The sequence below is a fragment of the Corvus moneduloides genome, chromosome Z (assembly GCF_009650955.1).
Source record: "Corvus moneduloides isolate bCorMon1 chromosome Z, bCorMon1.pri, whole genome shotgun sequence".
NCBI lineage: Eukaryota > Metazoa > Chordata > Aves > Passeriformes > Corvidae > Corvus > Corvus moneduloides.
The window spans coordinates 31,362,918-31,381,818 of record NC_045511.1 but is presented as its reverse complement, the minus strand read 5'-3'; the positions used below and the strand labels follow the sequence as shown (position 1 = coordinate 31,381,818).

Here is an 18,901-nt window from a genome sequence, read left to right as displayed (position 1 = left end):
GTTAATCTTTAAATCCAAGTAAAGAATTTACTTTGTTTTGTTTGTGTTCCTTCAGGGCTGATGTATGTGACGTATTACATGGATAACAACCAAACCAATCCCTATCTGAAGTGGAAAAACCTAGGAAGCCCTGACTTTCCTTCTCCAGAACAGTTCCAGCAAATAAGGGATGCTGAGGTATGATTATATGTTTGTTTGAAGTGTTGTACGGGTAAAGTGCTTGTGTAAAAGACAAGAAATAAGGCCTGTGGTCAAAATTTCCTTAGCCACAGTCATTCACTTTTCATACACACAAAAATTCACTTGTAGTCCTGCAGAAAAGTGCAGATGATACAAAACTTACGCCTTTGTGTTTGTGTTATACAACCTCTTTGCTCTGGGCCTACCCATAGAGTAAGGAGGCACAGTTGCTCCTGGGGAAGAAGATTCTCCCTGAATCTTCTGTGAGCTTTGAGACTTCTTCTGTTCCGTCTCCCCAAATAAGTCACATGGCCCTGTTTATATTACAGAATGGACAAATTGCTGCGTTAGAGAGTTGGAATGAACCCCCTTAATAATAGAAAACAAATACCTCTCTGAGGGGAAACCTCTGAGGGGCTCATAGGGAAACCTACAGTTTTCCCTCATTCTCACTAGTGCTGAATGCACCACAGAGATAATTAAAGAATAAGTCTTTGAGAAATCCTCTCGTCCCTATGGATGAAAGCTATGTGAAGATTACTTACCATATGTGAGCATGTTTGAACAGCCTGTCACTTCAGCTCCCTCTCCCATAGTTTCCTCTATGCGTGACTCCCAGGTTAAAAAAAGAGGTCATCTTTATCCCATTCAGGGCCCACAGACACTACTTGCCTTCTTACTTTGGTATACAGTACTGTGTCTTCTCTTTCCAGTCACCATAACTGGCTATTGCTGAGGCCTCTTGGATACTGTAGGAGACATCAGCTCTTCCTTGAAAAGGGCCGCAGCAAGATTTTAAATGCTCGTGGCTATTTGGTACAGCCTCATCCCCAGAGACCAGCTGCGTAGCTGTTGTAGCTGTCGTAGCTAGCAGTAGCTTGCTCTGTACACTGGGAGGAGATGGGGGCATGGTTTGTAAAGACCTCTAGCCTGAAAGACATACTGGGGAGGTTACCAGAAGTGACAGATTGTGCCTAAGGGCATTTGTGATCAACCCAGTTTGTGAGATGGACAAACCCTCTGTTTCCTGAAGAGCTGGAAAACTGGTGAGTATTAAGTCTCCCAGTGTGAAGAGGTTTGATGCCTGTAAGCATTAGCAGTATCAACTCTATTGGAAATTTAGAGTCCTACAGTAAATACACAGGCACTTTACACTGATTTGACAGTTGGTCTTTAGTGCTGTAATGAAAGATTTTTCGCAACACTACTCTTTGGCTCCACAGGACCCACTGGCAACAGGCCCATTCCCATTTCCTGAAGATGGCATCCTGACACTGAAGCAAGACCTTCCCATTCCCTCAGTCTTTCTTATCCACATCTGTGCACAACCCAGATCAGCTCCTGATCAAGTATGTGTTGTATTCTGCTATCAGACACATTGAAACAGAAACTGCTTCCTGCCTTAAATCTTAGAAGAAGACCATTTGAGTTAATTTTTTGTTAAAAGTACCATGTAGGAATTAGTAAATAAACAATTCTTCTCTCCTTTGATGAGAAGGCTCTCAAAGATATAATTCAAGAGAAAATACTACATAGCAAGTGATAGGAGCCATCACTGAGATGAATGGAAGTTCCCATGGAGGGAAATTAGTAATGCAGGACTGAAAACTGCAGTATCTTTTTTAAAATCACATGGTGTGCTACAAGGCTTGATGAGAGCTCTCCAGTTAATAATGGATAGCTAAAGCTAAAATGGAATAATGGCTGCCATATTAGACATCTATCTGCTCATCAGTCTCACCCATGTTCATAGTGGTACCCAGAGCCTCTGAAGGTCCTCTGCACAGCTGATGAGTGGGGGACATAGGCTACAAAAAGCTACAGAGCCAAGAATTTTTTTTTACACCTGATCTCAATGGGGAAAAAAAATCAAAGCAAATAATTAGTAAGGAAGGTTGAACACAGAAATGTGACCTGGCTGATTGGTTTGTACAGTTTTCTTACATGGGCTTCTGTCTCTGGACAGGTGACTGGTGTTCGTTTGATCCCCCTCACAAAGGGGCAGGTCGTTGTGCTGTGGGACGACGATTGTGTAAAGTCAAAGTAAGTAGCTTTAAAATAAAATAGATACAAATGAGTTACCAACATATTACTCCCTAGGTTTCCACAAGCCCTACAGAGTAAAACAAGTTCAAAAATTAATGAATTACTGCTCTTTGATAGATGATACAGTGTGTTTGTCTGACAAAACGAACTGTAGGACCTGCATGCAGAAACTTTGAAGAGGAGCCCTGCTTAATTTGCTGCCTGACCAAAGGAATCTGCCTGTTCCTCACCAGCATTCAGTGGCAGGAAGATTTATGGTAAAAGTTATATTATCAGCAGATGCCTAAGTGGGATCTTGCACATCTCTGTAAGGGATGTGAACTGGAATAGAAAATCTCCAGTTGCTTGCTTTGGTAAGCTGGACTCGACTGGAAACCCTCTGTAGGTGAGCTCTGAAAGGTATTACAGTGTACAGCCAGATTGCCTCAGGAGGCAGTGACTTAGCTCCTTTTCAAGCCAGTCTCCCTAGATTCTTCATCCTTGATAACCCTGATGTCTGAGTGAAAGATGAGTGACATTTTGTGGTGCTGCATATATCCAAAGTAGCAAGTCAGTCTAGGTGTTCTTCTGCGGGCTATTGGAGCCCTGGTTCTTCTTAATACTGAAAATCATGCCATCCTACTTTTGGTAGGAGTGAGTCAACTGAATGTTTATTATTTTTGTCCTTCTTGCTGAAATAGCCCTGAGACTAGTATTTGAATGTTCAACACATTATCAGTTGTATTTACAAACCTCTCTGGTTTTCTTTTCTAGATGTATAAAGACCTTTGAAGTGGAATTCTCACCAGATGGAAAAACGTACCAGCGGATTAATGCGAAAGACACAATATTCACTCTCTGGGTCTACAGTCCAGGTATGGCAAGAACACTGGTATTAGGTAATCTGTCACGTTGATATTGCCACTCATGAGTATGTGAAACACTGTTTAGTAACTACTAAAGGCAGGTCACTTGCTAGTAACAGTCCCATCACAAATAAGAGCTCATCCCTTGCTTTAGGATCATATTCTCAGTGAGAGCCTTATTCTCAAGGACGAACAGTGATTGAGAAATAGCCTTGAGGACATTATTAGTAGTATGCCATGGGTAATTGTCACAAAAGTCACTTGTCACCCAGCTGCAGGCCTGGCAAGGTCCCTGAGAAGTTAAGGAGCACTTCTGTAGCTGGTGTAGAAATACACAAAAATGATAACAAAAAACCCCACAAAAAACCATGACCAGACCTTGCAACAGAATGCTTTACTTTACTCAGATAAGACATCGGAGTGATGGAAGGTAGTGATGTTTTATTTGGGTATTTTTTTGTTTATCTGCGGGGGGGGGAGGGTGGGTGTGGGGTGGTGGTGGTTGGTTGTAGGTTTGGGGGGTTTTTTTCCCTTTTTTTTTTCTTTTCTTTTCTTCTTCTTTTCTTTTCTTTTTTTTTTTAAGCAAATGCAGTCTAGTCAGCAACATGACCATCCAACAAATATTGATAATAAGCACTGATGAGAGCTGGGTGAAACACAGACAAACTTTCCCTCATACTGATAGTATTAAAAAGCAATTGAGAAGTTTTTTTACCAGAAATACAGGCTTATATTACCCTGAGAAAGTCTTAACATCAGCAGTGGTTGCATAATAAAAGTTCAGAGCTATTATTGCAATATAAAGGCTACACAGGCAAGCAAAAACTGTAAATCATGGCTATGGCCAATCTTTGAAATTATTATTCATTATTATATTATAATATTATATACCGGTTTTAATTGTTTGTTTCAAAACCAACAACAACAAAAAAGACTGTTTTGAAAAATACCATGTCTCAGTAGTCCTTATTGCTAGGAACTTCTCACCCATTATTTCTAGCGTTCTTTTTCTTCCAGAATAAAAACACTAAAACACATATAAAAATCAATTAAATAGATAAAATACCCCCAAATTTATATTGCTTGTGGGTTCAAAGATTCTGCTAAGGAAATCTTCTAGTTCTTTGAACTGGATCAAGGATAAAAAGCAGCAGAACCACAGAACGTCAACTCACATACCTTTAAAGTAAGTGGTGCTGCTTCCTGAGTAGAGCAGATGGTTTTCAGTCAGCCTGCATACTTCTTGTTCTGCTTCTTTGTTGAACCTGGCCCCACATAACCTGTTCCAAAGGCACAATTCAGGCAGAAAAGTAAGTCAGAAAAAAAGGAGATAACTAGTTGTGTGTAGCAGATGTCACAGCCTTCTTCCAAATGGACTGCTGGGAAAGCAGTCCCGTAGCTGTACTTGCAAATCCTAATAAGTAGAGAGGACATCCTTGGTGAAACAAGATATAAAAGCCAGTACTTGGCTAATAAATTGAGGAATTTATTATAATTTTTAATCAGACAGGCACAGACACACTTACTTAGGGTGCAAAACTGATTTCCCCAGCCCGTTCCACAAACCTACATTTTACAGGAGTAATGTCTGCTTCACATCCTCCAAGTACCACAGGTGTCAGCATTTCACAGTGACCATTTCTAACCTTTTCATTTGCAGGAAGCTCAGTCTCCGGCTTTTACAGAGTGCGTGCCATTGACTACTGGGGGAAGGCAGGCCTGTCCTCTCTTCCCGTGGGGTATGTTGAAGCTTTCAAGTGACCCTGAAGAGTGGTGCCTGGCTTGGTGTCAGAGTGGTGTATGTTCCTTGCAAATGACAACTCCCCAGAAAAATAAACTCCTCCCAACCTGAGGAGGGAGTATGGAAATGACCTGATGAAGTTAGGAATGCAAGTTAGAAGCAACTGCCCCTATTAACTCTTCACAGCACAAAAGACAGCATTATCAAACAACCACGACTGCCAACCCAGCTGGTAGGAGGCTGCTGTAGGACAGGGATTGAGCCTGGTAACTAGGAATCACGGGGATAAATATTTATTATTCCCTATTATTACACTGAGCTAACAGCCAGGGCAAGCTGAGATTTATAGAGGTCGCAGACTGTAACAGGAACAAGACCATTGCTTCACTGCGTGAGTGAGGATGGTAGCAAAGGCACATGGAGGACCTGTCTAAGAGTGAACTGCCTGCCTTAGCTGCCAGGCTGTCTTGACATAAGGGTTTGATGGAAAAGTGCACGGCAACCAGACACATTCAGAGCATGAAGTGAAGGATCCCTTATTCCCTGCTGGTTAGTCACAGTGGGTTATTTCAGAACACTTGCCATGTCTTCAGGTGTATGAGGTACTTCATTCTCTCACAGAGGGGTTTCCACCCAACTCTCTCAGTATTTGTGACTATTACATGATGCCAGAGCTATTTCCCATACTCAGAGGAAGGGCTATCAGCTCATTCTCAGAGGGGAGAAGGCACAGAAAGCCCTAGCCTCCAGACTTCCCGGCCTTTTCTCTTTTTAGTTTTTGTCCAAGTCACCTATTTGGACTCTGGCCGTCAGCTGCTGCCTCTTTGTGGAGGAGGCTCTAACCCTGAAAGTCCCTCTTTCTCTCCGTTGCTGTCACCTAGCCTGGTGTCCTTCAGGCCTTAGAGCTAGCACCTCCCCTCACAGAATGTAAGTGACCACTCAGCTCTGCATGGCCAGGAGAAAGCAGAAACACTAGTTAGAGCCTTTTGTGTTTTCATATGACAGAACAGCACACTCTTGAATGTAGCAGGGCAGCTACTTAGGACACTTAGGAAGTTAACAAAGAACAGTTTGAGCTCCTGTGCTTTGCAAAGCATGTGCACAAGCGTGTGACAGCCCTAGATCATGGGCTACGGATCACCACTGGCTGTGCTTGCAGCTGCCAAACACTTTGTGTAAACAGCAAAGTTCCCTGAAATTGCAGGGGGTGCTGTTTTATTCTTCCCTTTTCACAACTGGCACAGTTTGAGCTGTGCCTTTAACAGGCTTGCAGAGAGAAGGATAATGCCAGTGAAAACAGCCAGAGTGTTTTCCGTAAGAGGAGTGACTTTGTCACACAAACAAGTCCCCTACTGCTCTCTTTGCTGACATCAGCCACCTCAGCAACATAACAACAAAAACTGCATATTTGATGAAACATTCAGGTGTCAGAAAAAAGAAGTGCCCAAGTTTGCACAGTAGGAGAGAGGTGAACTACCTCAAATACCCTCAACTTTTACAGCGCAGAAAAGAAGCATATGCAAAAAGGCAGTGTATGTGAGATGTGGCCTTGTATCTCCTCACCTGCTGGTTACTTGTTCTTGTGCCTGTACTGAAAATTAGCCTTAAAAGATGCATTTTGTCACAGAATTCAGAAGAAATATTTCTTGTCTCCTTTAATAAGGGGCACTTGTTACATCCTAGTCCTCCAGTTCCTTGTCCCTACAGGCAGAGCAGAAAAGGGCCATGGACTCCACAGAATTGAAAACCCTCTCAATTTAAGAAAAGTTACTGAGACATTCTACTTGGATGGGGATAGTAAAAATACATTTTAAAGTTGTGATAATAGCCCCTGAGTGAAGAACAGTTAAGTAAAATCTAGCAGTTAACACATGTTGTTTTGCTAGTATGAGGTGGAACCACGAATAAAATTATTTTCAGAAATACTAAGTATAGGGTCTTGAGAGATTTTAGTGTGTCTGAAGCAGGGGAAGATGCAGGAGCTGGAGAGGACAGTTTAGTGTGTTAGGATGTCCTAGTTGAGTACCCCTTCTGCTTTAAAATTTTCCCACCCTGGCAATCAGAATATAGCAGTCTTTATCAAACCGAGGACTATGCACTAGTTACAGGTGTATTAAACAAAAAAAACCCCAAAACAAAAAAACAAAACCAGCAAAAAAAAAAAAAAAAAAAAAAAAACTGTAGTGAGTAGTATTGATTTTGTTGTGCAGGGATGAAAATGTATAGATGTGCAAACCATGAAAAATAGAAGATTTCTTCTGAAAATCTTCTTTGCTGCTATGATGTAAACTCATGCCCTTAAGAAATTAACATGTATTAACAATTACAGAGAGAAGAGAAGTTGTTATTTCCAGGTATGAGTTTATTTCTAACAAAGTATAAAAGTTTTGAAATGGCGTTTTCTTTTCTTATCATTTAATGTGTACAGAAAAACGCTATTTAGTACTTGAAACTTGAGATTTCTGTAACCATCTGTTGCTGACTCTGACAGTGTTTCCAAAATTGCATGTTTAACTAATCTCCTCTGTTACATGTAGTGATCAGCCTCCCATTACAGTTTGAGTTTTCAGAAGTGCCAAGTATCCATAGCACTAGGTGTTCTGTAGTATCATAACCAAAGCAAGACTGCAGAGCACTCATGTATTTCTCTTGCTGTTCATTAATCCAAATAAGAATATGTAACTGCAACTGCAACATGTGATTGTTTGCCTGCGCTTCAAACAAAAGCTTGTGAGGCTATATAACCATTTTGCAACTGAAAGAACCTTTCAACTGAGTATTTTACATTGTCTAATTGTGTATATGCTACATTTGTTACCATCTTTTGTGCTAGTCAATAAAACCGGTTTTTAATCTTTCATATGAACCCTGTAAAAACAGGATCTGATCATTGTGTTGTAGAAACTGCTTAAAACTCTTACGTCAACAACTTAATCTTGTGAAGACTGTTCTCAAGCACTGTCATGTTTTAACCTCAGACAACAACCAAGTACCACACAGCTTCTCACAGTGGCTACCAGCACAAGGGGTAAAAAGTAGCTTGACTCATGGAAGTTCCAACATTACATAAAACTGAAGCATAAAGGGAACTTTACCATAAAAAATGTTAAGGCTGAAGTAGAAACCTAAATGCATAGATTGCTTCAGTTACCACAACCTGGGGAAAACTGGTCAAACTCAGGGTGGTATCATAGTGCCTGATCTCAGGAGTTGCAGTGTCCTTGCTGGAGGAGGTTCACTGGTGTGTGAAGGACAATATCCTTGCAGGGTACCTCCTGCTGTTGCGCAGTCATAGTCTTTCTGCCAGCACTAAAGGACCTTCTGAGGACAAAACAACAGTCCTTTTAATGCATAAACAATTTTTTTATTTTGTCTTGTTAGTGGAAAGTTTGTTCAGGACAAGTGTGACTTGGGACCTATGCACACACTTAAAACCCAGGAATAATAGACTGCTTTTCATCAGCCAGCTCAAACAGCAGACAGAAGATGTCTGCCTCTAGATATACCCGAGATGTTTCATGTTGAACTCAAGAGAATCTCAAGATAAGTGTAAATCTCATCAGAATACATTTATGGCTGCCTCCCCTACCCTACCTTGTCTTTCACATTTCCTGCACTCATTGGAGAGAAATGGATATGAGGTAACTCCCATCTGTTCATTAACTCACCACATCACAATGAGGACCTGCTTGTGGTCCTGATGGAAATATGCTCTCCCAAGTACAATTCCTGGGGCATTTGAACTCTGTGGTGTATTCAACCAGAATTGCCACTATGTTTCTATGATTCTGCAGGCTTTGCCTCTTGCAGCTGAGGAGGAATTTCACTGCCTATCTCATCTAGACAGACTACACCAAGCACAATAAGGATGCATTTGTTCCTGCATGTTGATTGTCTCTTCTTGCTACAACTCTCATCTGCTTTGGTCATACAATTACCATAACCATAGACATTAAAAATCCCACTTCTCTAAGACTGGTAGTATTGGTCTGAAAGTTCTGGCCAAAGGCCATGCTTCTTCAGCTAAGGGTTAGTGTTGTCTAATCAGTTGTTATACAAGTCCTAAGTTCACAGATTCCACCCCAATACTTCCTTCTGGGAGAAGGGTGCTAGTGGAGAACATTCAATCAATGCACCGACCTTGCACTTAGTCCAGCAGAAAAGGCTGATATTTTTTCAATGCTCAGTAGTTCTCTATCTGTGTGGGCTTTTGTTAGCATTGCCTGCTAGTGCTCCTCTGTTTCTGTCCTTAGCTTTAGGTGGTAGTTCACAATCTTGTTCCCTGTCAGGGTAGATTTCCCTAGACCTGAAGAGCAAGGACACCTTTGTTCAAGTGGGTTGAGAGCCTTACGAGTATTGCCAGGAAATCCTGGGAAATACAAGTTTGAGAGATTTGCTGCATCCCTGGGATGATGTCTCTGGTCCTGGAGAGTGTCTCTGGTCTTTGGTTTCTATGTTCTTTCTAGTTACTCTAGGTAAGATTGTGCAAGCATCTTGCAGAAGCTGTTTAACAGTGCAGTGCTCTGGAGGTCTTCAGTCAACATCAGCCTCGTGCCACACACCTTTTGGAAGCCTTATCAGCAGGGGCTGTTCACCTTGGTCTTACCTCTGTGCTTGGTAATTATAACTTGTAAAAATTTGTGTAGTTGACAAACTGCAGGGTTCAGCAGGGTGCTGGTGTGTTCTACAGGTATTTTTATTACTAGGAAACACAAAGTGAAGGCCATTTTACTAAAAGCAGTGGGAAATACATCTCAATAATGCTGGCTCGGGTTACCCTTTTTCTACCTGGAGATTTCTAGGTACTCTTCTTCTGGTGTTCTCTACCTGTGAAATTCTTGGCCATAAAACCAGTCTGTTCTGTATCTTTCAGTTCTATACCTTTCAGATACTGAAAACTGGATTATGAAGGTGGAGGGGAGCAAATTACTGGTAATGTCATTAGAAATGCAAGCACCTGCTCATTTAAGCAATGTCCAGAGTTATTGAAAGTAGCATCTGTTTTATTGAATTTGTGTTTCTCCCCTTGGGAGCCTTGCTGCAGGTAGCTCTGCCTCAGACATGCTCTCCAGTCCTGGTTTTGGCTGGAGCCATCTCACTGGCGTGCCTGTGCCCTGCCCTGTGCCTTGTTGCCCTCACTTGCTGGCTGGACTTCCGAGGTGAATCGCAGACATGCCCTGTCACCATGCTCTTGTCTGATGACATGCACTATCAGGGGACCTGCCCCTCTCACCATCCTTGCCCTGCTCCTCTGCTGGGGAGCGACATGCCCTGTGTGAGCTGGGAACACCCTTGGCTGCTGTCTCACCTGTCCTCAGTGAGCATCCTTAGTCTTTCTGCTCCCCAACAGAGAGGACAGCAGATAATAAAAACCAATTCCAGAGGTGCCTTTTTTTCAAAAACATTTATTGACAAATGCTACATTAGGTATTCCACTGAAAATTCAAATATTACTATTATATTGCACACAGTTTACAGATCCCCCAATATTTTCATGTGTTTTTGAGGAAAAACACACTATTCCATACTATGATTTTTTTTATTGTTAGTTGAGTGGCAACTTCAAGACGAAGAGGTCTGGTTTCTGTGCTTAAGGATAGGATCAGAAGCGTAGTTTTAGCAGGCCCCTGCAATGAAAGAAAAGTAAACTTTAGTCTGTGTAAGTAAATTTGCAAAGTGCTTTAACAACCTTTTAGTCTCCAGTGAATCTATAGTTACAACCTTCCTAGGATACTTCTGAATCACAGTACAAGACTAGGATGTGGGGTGCAAAAGTTGCTGTTTGCATTGTTCTGTGTCTATTGGCACAGACTCAGGCAGCCTTTCCCAGCTAGCCATGGGCTTTCAGCTTTCCTGAGTTCCCGGCCATGACCCTGCAAACCAGCTGCCTTCCCTCTGCCACAGGGAACAGTACAGAGCGGAATGGGGCAGGGCTGCCCATGCCATTGCCACAGCCTTGGATGATGCCAGTACCTGCTCTGTAGTGGAGGACTGGCTGACACAACGATGTGCTGTTCAGGAAGTTTTAGCTGCCATTCCTTGTCCCACAGTGCGGAATGCATGTGTTACCTGGCTTAGTAAAGGGTCAAGGCAAGGCCTTGAAATTGAGGATGTGAAGGGTGTGGGTACTCAACTGCCAACAAAGAGGAATTTCTGCCTCCAGCATAGCCCTGAAAAAGTATCTGCCTATCTCATGGACAGCATTTGAACTAGGAGATCAATTCCTGTACCTCTGGAAAAATGTTCTCAAAATGAGCCTTAGACATGGTCTGTTTGCATGTATGTGGTGCAACTGTTGACTCCCACTGCCAGCAGACACAGTCAGAAATGCTGCTCAGAGCCCCTCACCCCTGCTACTCAGACCACACAGGACACAAGTCATGATGGAACTAAGAAGTGCGAGAGTGGTCCTTCCTGGAGGCACCTTCTCATCCTTTCGTGGAGGACACTGCACAGACCCAGGGTAAGATACTATTATGCAAGTGGCCAAGACACACGTTTCCAAGTGCAGAAACACTGGCTTGTTGCATCTATCCCTGTCCTGTCTACTACAGTAACAAGGCTGATCTTCTTCTGGTAGTGTACCAGTTTCAACACACAGGATTCCTGTAAGTAGCAATCTGAAGGCTGCAGAACCAGCCTGTAGCAGGCTCTTGCCCTTGCATGGATTTCCCTTTGTAGCTCTTTTTCTAATAGATCTAACATTAAGAAACAGTTGCTAAAAAAGAACAACTATGTTTGCTGTGGTTCTGTCACATTTAAAGCAAATGCAATCACCTACTGTACAGCTCAGTGAGTTTGCTAAGTAGCCCCAAGTACCTGACTGAAGCACAGGCTGGAACTGGCCAGACATGCAGATTTCTTCCTGCTTCTGGCGCACAATGCGCTGGATGGCTGGGGGGAGGCCACGGGGATTGCGCGAGAAGATCAGGGAATAGCCATCGTCACAGGAGCCATCCTCCTTCAGGCTGCGGCAGGCGTAGGTGATAGCATAGTTATCATAGTCGGTGTCAATCACCCAGTAGTTGTCCCCTGAAACATCAGAACACATGCGTTTGTCACACTGGGCAAAACAGAGCAGAGGTAGATCCTTCAGCACGGAGATGACAAATTTCAACACATGGCAAGGATAGCTTTCCAAAGGACCTATAATCATGTCACACATCCAGCTTGTCTCCACACCATGAAGGGAAGAACTGGGACAAGCACAGGGCATCTTGAGACCATGTTTTTCCCCATGATGCTCAGTGCATTTTCACCTTTAGTTTCTTAGGCTAGAAGTATTAGGAGGACTAGGATTTTCTAAGTTTTCAATGACAAAATATCTCTATGTTGCTCGCTCAAGCAACATAGGTGGAAGGAAGGACATACAGTACAGATTACATTTCCTATACAGGAAGCCTCAGTAAAACATTCCTCCTGTGTTCTAGCCTTGCTCAACTAAGTTTTTTTTTGTGTGGCTTATCTGGCAGTACTAAGTGAATGTATTTCTTTCTTACACACTAGAAGTCCTCCCCAACTTCTACAGCTGAAGAGCTACAGCTATGGGAGACTCAGGCACAAAGGATGGGCTTTGAGGGGTGCATAAATGAGGTTCAGCATGAGCAGTTTCTGAGAGCAGGACTTGAGTTAACAGCTCCATTTCTTGAGTCCAGCTCTGTCTGCCTGAGGAGAAATGTCTTGTTGCTGGGGTGCAGTTGTGGGTCCACCTGTCTCCTCTATTTAGCTATGAGGAATACAAGGATGATGGACCTCAGCACTTATATAATGCCCACAGTGGGGCGCAGGAAGTACTGCTTCCCCAGGTTCAACACCACGCTTGGCTGTACAAAATCCATGCGTGTGGCCCACTGCCTCTGAGCCTCCATGTTAACATACATGGTGGATAAGAGGGATCTCTGGGAGGTCTCTGGATGCTGCCCTTTCTGTGGACATAAAATTCACTGCTTGGATAAAGCATGCACCCCAAAAAAGGATGTTTTGTCTTCACTTGGAGCAATCTGAGCTGAACTGTTTTTCCTGCTTGTATGTTGAAACACACATCTGGACAGCTGTAAGCAATTGACTAGCATCAGGGGGCTGGAGAATTTCACTCACCACCACTGGAGAGGTAGCTGGCCAGTCCCTGGTAGGTCATATACATTTTTGCTGGAGTGGTTGGGTCAGGTACCGTATACTGAGCAGCCATGTCAGCACAGATCACCCAGAAACTGCAATGAGATCCATAAGACTCAAGGTAAAACTTGGCAGCATGAGAGCTTCAGATGGGTGTCCCACACTCAGGACTTGGGCACAGCTGCCTCAGGCATGGGCATGGTTTTCCATAGTGCAAAGTCACTCTTTGTCACTGAGTAATGCAAATCTGCGACACCCCCCAGTCACTGCTGGTGATTGCTGCTGCTGTCTGGTCCCCAACTCTGCTGTACGGCTACACTGTGGCTGGGGCAGTGCCCTGACCCTCCTTCAGTTCGGTGGGTGTTTTACCACCCATTTCTGTACAAGCAGACAGCCACCAAGAACAATAATGAACATGGTTTCTTGGTTCCCTGCTAGCAGTCTGCAGGGTGAGCTGACCTGCATTTGGGCTCACTTGGGGTCAGTAGCTGTGCCCCAGGCAGAGGAAGGGAATTGGCTCTCCCCTGTCTAACCTTTCCCAGCAATATGAGCACAGGGATGTCTGTTACAAGCACAGTAATAGTTACAGACCCTCTGCTAAGCTTGTGAAAAGCCATCACACAGCCTTTGAGACACCCCGTGGGAGTCCATTTGTTCCAATATCCTTCTCTGTTTGGTATCTGTTTGCTTTGAATGCCACCCATATTTCAACACTGTTCATCAAGCATTACCTGGATTTGTGAAACAGTGGAAGGGTCTTCATTCCCCTCCTTGCTCAGGCTGTGCTTCCCCTTATCCTGGCTTTGCAGAAATAAAATTTGCAGCAGCCTTGAGACCCCACTTGTTTTCTGAAGAGTCCTTCTGGGAATCTTCCCACTTGCGCTGTGTGGCATGCCTGCAAAGCTTCATTTGCCCATTCCCAAAATATCCTGGAGTGCTGCACTGTTGAGATGTACAAAGGTTCATAGCAACCTGCTAGTGCTAGCCTGTTGGAGGCCACAGATTTTCTTTTCTGCACTCAGAAAGCTATTTAATCTCTTTACATGCTGTAATTCCTTGTAGTAATCATGACCAAGAGGCAAAACTCTAAGCTTCCTGCCATCTGTCCATTCAGGCATTGCAATTACATCTAAGAGTTAACCACATGTTCTCCTCAGAAACCTGTCCAACATTGTGTTGAGATATCTGTGAAAGTAATGCTCCTCCCCTTTCCCATACCTCTCAGTGAAGTGAGGGTTGTCCTGCCCTTGCAGCCCCACAGCCTTCATTAGCTCCTTTACTTGATTGCAATGAATTTATCTAACCATTCCATCAATCAAGATTTGACTTAATAATTGACTTTACACAGTAGTTTTGTGATAGACCCAAACATGAGCAAGGCTGAGAAGAAATTCAGTACTTTAAAGTGTCTAACCTCTAGCTTCTAAACTAACACCCTGGATAAACTTCTCTTTTTAATGAAGAAAACCCAGCCATGTTGTGTGTTCAGGATAGATCACTATCCATGTCCCCCTCATCCAGTACCTCATGGCAGCAGCTAGAGCTGAAAGTCAAGAGAGCTTACCCAAAAAGCTTCACTCGGCCTTTGGAGGACGCTGTCATTGTGCCATCTTCCTCCACGGTGTATTCAGCAGAAATGTTGTCCTGAAGGAAAAGGCCTTCTGGATCCTTCTTGGCCAGAGCATACCATTTTCCTGCATACTGTCATGAAAAGTGTATTAATATCTGGATTAATCACCATGGCAAGATTAGCACAAAAACCATTTTGTGATCAAAGTGCCTTTCTAACTTCCCATTGCCTGATAAATGCCAGTCTGAGTTTGGGTGGGAATGTAGCACACAGATCCTACAGTGCTGCCTGATGAGCCCTCTGTGCCAGAGGGAGTGGGTCTAGCAGCTCTGCACTGCTGTGTGTGTCTACTCGTCAAGTGAGACGTTCCTGTCACAGTAACCCCACACCAAAAGCATCTCCCATCCTAAGACATCTTCTGAGAGACTGGTTCTTCCCTGTTCCTGTTCAAGCCCCTGCTCTTCCATGAAATACCATACCAAATTCAACAATATCAAATTGCAGGTGCAAAGACTGTAGCAAGCTGGCTGGGGACAATCTTTGTGGCTTCCAGGGGCCACAGCTGATCTCTGACAAGGAAAAGGCTCTACCCAGCAAGGCAGAAAGTGATGACTATGTATTCAAAACAAGAAGATGATGTGCTGGGGAGAGTAACAACAGAGAGAAATCGGATGAGATTAAGAGAAAGAATATGTTCATGCAAAAAATGGCCCCTGGAAAATATACAAGAAGTATCTAGTGAAATGAAAACAAGATCTGAACAGATGACTGACAGAGAGGAAGACCCTTAAAAGTTAACATTATCAGTAGAAATGCTGAGGAGAGCAGGATCTAGCTATGTTAAATTTGATTCTGCAGTGAAGCTAATGAAATCTATTAGGCAAGTTATATGCTTAAGCCTGCAAGCCCTTAATTTCCAAATACAGGAGCCAGAGCAAAAACTTTGACTTTTTAAAAGTGGGATATTCCCAAAGCTTTCCCTGGACATGGTTTGTTTCCAGCAAAGCCAATCCTGTATAAAGTGTTTGCCACATCCCAGCTGCCCCTGGAATTGTAGTGTTTGCTGACCATTAGTTAAAATCAGTACTGACACATATGTCTTGACCTTTCCAACAGCAAGTTAGCCCTCATTTCCTCCTCAGAAGCACAGATAATGTGTCTAAACAAGAGTCAGTGTTCAGGATACCAGACTAGGTAAGATTTCTCTTTGCTATGACTCCCAAGAATGACTAGTGGTGGATGCAAGTACCCTAGGGCTTGTGCTTGATCTTCCTCTCTGATGTGGCTCTAAATTGTTTCTTTCACGGAACTGCTCAAAGCTCAAAGCTGTGCTGAGCTAAGAGAAGATGACCTCTAACTGAGTAACATCCCTGGCTTTCAAGACCAGTTTTAACATAATGTTCAGAAGGTTAAACAGTACTGAGGAGAGCAAACAACAGGAACAGCATTTGCAAGACAGCTTATGAAAGAAGTTAACTTTTTTGTGAAGAACCTGTTTAGATGAACAAAACTCATAACCTGGAAAACCAGTTTATATGTAAAGCTTCTTCATATGTACTATTGAAGTAACCATAATTACCCTTTTTGGATCAAAATTGTCTTTCACAGCAAAGGACTCCACTGCACAGGTCTGAGCTAGGCTGTATTCAACAGTATAGAAGACCGAGGCCAGGAAAACATACTGTGCGTATTTCATTCTGCAAGACAAAAGCAGACATGGGGGGTTTATTTCATGCAGTAGGTGGAGGTAGCTAGTGCTACAGATGCATGTCCATCATTTTAAAACTAGTTTCTTTCCATGCTAAGTAGACAACCAACTCTTCCACTGATACTGAGTCATTGTGGTGCCTAAATTTAGCCAAAACTGAACATCAGTGGCAATTACTTTGCAAGAGTATTTTGCTTGCCAGTAGTAGTAATGCAGTTCATGGTATTTTTGTATTATAAATCAAGCCAGACTATGGATAAGGTTGGTAAGAATTGGTAAAAAATTGAAATGTTTTGAATTTTGTTTTCACAAGAAGAAAAATATTCTGATGAGCTCTGGTAAAGCACTGTACATTGTAAAGATGTTTTTTTCTAATTATTTCATAGTGAATGTCCACTTTGCTTTCGAAGCAGCAAATCCGTGTTCTCATCACCAAAGCAGGCCTTTTCTAGGTGCCTACTCTAATGGCATAGTACACCTTGGTATTGGCTGTCCTCTGACCATTCCTTCAACAAACATGACAAATAATATTAATTTTCTAAAGACTTGGTCTGTCACTGCAGCACAACCACTAGGTGCCCATGGCTTTATTTTCCTTGTTGGGTATCCCTACTCATCCATATCCCAGTATATTTGTTTCTCAGAGTTTGGGAAGAGAGCACCTTCATGATACGTTCTTGCAGAGTATTTGACTCTGAATAGCTGTCCTGATGCCAAGATAAAACAGTTACCTGATGCTTGTCAGCACCATCCAAGCTGAGCTACTAACCCAGAGCCCAAAAACCCAAGCAGCTACTCTGTTTCTAGCTGCTGCCATGCAAGCTGCACTTCCCTGCTGCAAGAGATGCCAGTCTGATCCACCTCTGCTGAAGAGAGACCTACCTGCTGAGTAGAGATGTTGGAGATCCTTGAGACTACTCTGCTTCAGTCTTTGGGCTGCAGGAGAGTTTTGTGTCAATTGTCCTCCAGCTCCCTTTAAATAAGGAATCTGCAAAGTCACTAATTGGTTATTTTTGCTCATGTGCCTGAATAAAACACTTAATCTTGGATAATCCATTATGTAAAAACCAAGTGTAATCCTCACGCTGGTGGGTCTGACTGCTATACTAATACAAACACAGCTTTTACATAATGGAAAAAGCTGCCCAGAAAGCTAATAAATCTGCTGATTTGATTGTACCACTGCTTTGTCTCATTGAAGTCTTTCTGCTTCTAACACATTAGGAGAATTAAGCACAGAGCATTAATTAGAGAGACACTTGGACTATACACACACATCTGCATAGACACGTGCTCAAGTTTGACAACTTGCATGGAGCAGGTACATAATTAGCTCTTCCGATACTGGCATCATCAAATTAAGGTGATCCTTGCAAGAGGAGGAAGACATTGCGCATTACCGACATGTGGGAGGGGACAAAAAGTTGCAAAATTGCAGTTTTGCCCTCATGTTTGTATCAAAATCTTGGGAGTCGTCGGTTCTCCTGTGCACTGAAACAGTTTTATGTACATTTTTCCTAGTTAATCTTGTCAACATTTCCAGTTACATAAATACTACAGCTCTCTCCTACCTAAAATGTTCCTTCTAGTAGCCTTTCATGGGGATACAATACATCGCAAAAAGACAAGAAGGCAGAAATCACTAGAGGAGTACTTTTGGTAGCAAACCATGCCTGTCATTCTCAAGCGCCTGAAGAATTTCTCCAAATGCAAAGGCTGCTCCTGTACTCTTCGTCCCAGTCTCATCTGGGAGCTCTAAGACTTCAGACATTGAAATAGGAGTTCCCAGTATTAGTTACTCTTCACACTGGGTGCTAAGTGCTGGGGAGCCTTGGACATAGCCGCTAGAGACAACCCTGTTATTCCTGTGGAGTGAGCCCAGGAAGTCCGGAAGCTTTTGGTTCAGATCCAACAGTCTGGACTTCCAGAGTGAGGCTAAAGCCTTCTGGATGTTTTCAGCTTGGTCCAGTGATCACTTACCCTCTCTTGCCCAGGAATTCCTGAACAGAAGCACACAATTTTGCTGTGTAGCTGGTGTGAACTGTGTTGCTTTCCAGGCAGCTTATTTAGGGCTGGCCATTGTCTGGAAAACGCTGTCCTTGCTTGCTGCCAGAGGAAACTTTGATCTGGCCTCTGTGCAGCTTCCATCTACACTTTGGAGGGAGGCAGTGGTACTTCGCATGCAGCGTGGTGACTGAACATACCCTGTCCATGCTATCTGTGTGTCTTCAGAGGCAGCCTGGGCAAGTCCACACGGAAATGCGCAGATGGTTACTGGGACTGCTTGGTCACCTAAAGAGTACACAAAAAGTAACTTCTTAAACCGTACTTCAGGGCTAGATGCCCATTAGATCTTAAAGGGACTGACACTGGATATGAAGTGTTTTCTTCCACCCTGACAGGGGGACTTGATGGAGAACAAACTGCAGTGTTTTCTGTAAATTAGAAGGCTTCCAAACACTTACCACTTCATCTGTTTCCAACAAAACAGATTAGTGTATGTCCATGTGAGACATAGGTGACACTCGAAGCCATGCTTAGATGAACCACTTAATCCCCTAGGGATTAGACATATGCTAATAATAGCTAATCACAGCACAAGGTTTTGGTTGGTGAGCATAACATCTGTCACTGCATTATTTGCTGTTTGGAGCAAGAAGAAAACAAAAGCAAATTTACCTTCATTTTTGCAGTAT

At 43.1% G+C, this 18,901-nt stretch overlaps 3 protein-coding genes across 6 annotated transcripts in view; 1 reads left to right on the top strand and 2 right to left on the bottom strand.

The window, feature by feature from the left end:
- Positions 1–4,801, bottom strand: part of SLC26A1 (solute carrier family 26 member 1) — a 37,599-nt gene extending 32,798 nt beyond the window's left edge. For 2 of the 4 annotated variants that reach the window (XM_032095220.1, XM_032095219.1), the window contains exon 1: positions 4,251–4,339. Coding sequence is in view for 2 of the 4 variants with exons in the window: in XM_032095217.1 (XP_031951108.1) it covers positions 4,251–4,351; positions 4,718–4,725 (109 nt within the window). In the remaining 2 variants the exon portion in view is untranslated. Of the gene's footprint in view, positions 1–4,250; positions 4,352–4,641 lie in introns of those variants that run through there. The other 2 variants (XM_032095217.1, XM_032095218.1) reach the window with 2 other exon arrangements.
- IDUA (alpha-L-iduronidase) overlaps positions 1–7,672 on the top strand; it is a 46,390-nt gene extending 38,718 nt beyond the window's left edge. The window contains exons 10-14 of the mRNA XM_032095221.1: positions 56–177; positions 1,404–1,529; positions 2,147–2,223; positions 2,980–3,080; positions 4,732–7,672. Coding sequence (XP_031951112.1) covers positions 56–177; positions 1,404–1,529; positions 2,147–2,223; positions 2,980–3,080; positions 4,732–4,832 — 527 coding nt within the window. The 3' untranslated portion in view covers positions 4,833–7,672. The remainder of the gene's footprint in view (positions 1–55; positions 178–1,403; positions 1,530–2,146; positions 2,224–2,979; positions 3,081–4,731) is intronic.
- A 2,525-nt stretch (positions 7,673–10,197) lies between these two features.
- LOC116437521 (purpurin) lies at positions 10,198–17,196 on the bottom strand. Its single transcript, XM_032095222.1, has 6 exons — positions 17,088–17,196; positions 16,077–16,194; positions 14,492–14,628; positions 12,910–13,022; positions 11,632–11,844; positions 10,198–10,439 (listed from the first exon to the last, which is right to left on the bottom strand). The coding sequence occupies exons 2-6, from the start codon at positions 16,191–16,193 to the stop codon at positions 10,429–10,431; spliced, it is 591 nt and encodes a 196-aa protein (XP_031951113.1). The 5' UTR covers position 16,194; positions 17,088–17,196; the 3' UTR covers positions 10,198–10,428.
- Positions 17,197–18,901: the final 1,705 nt, after the last annotated feature.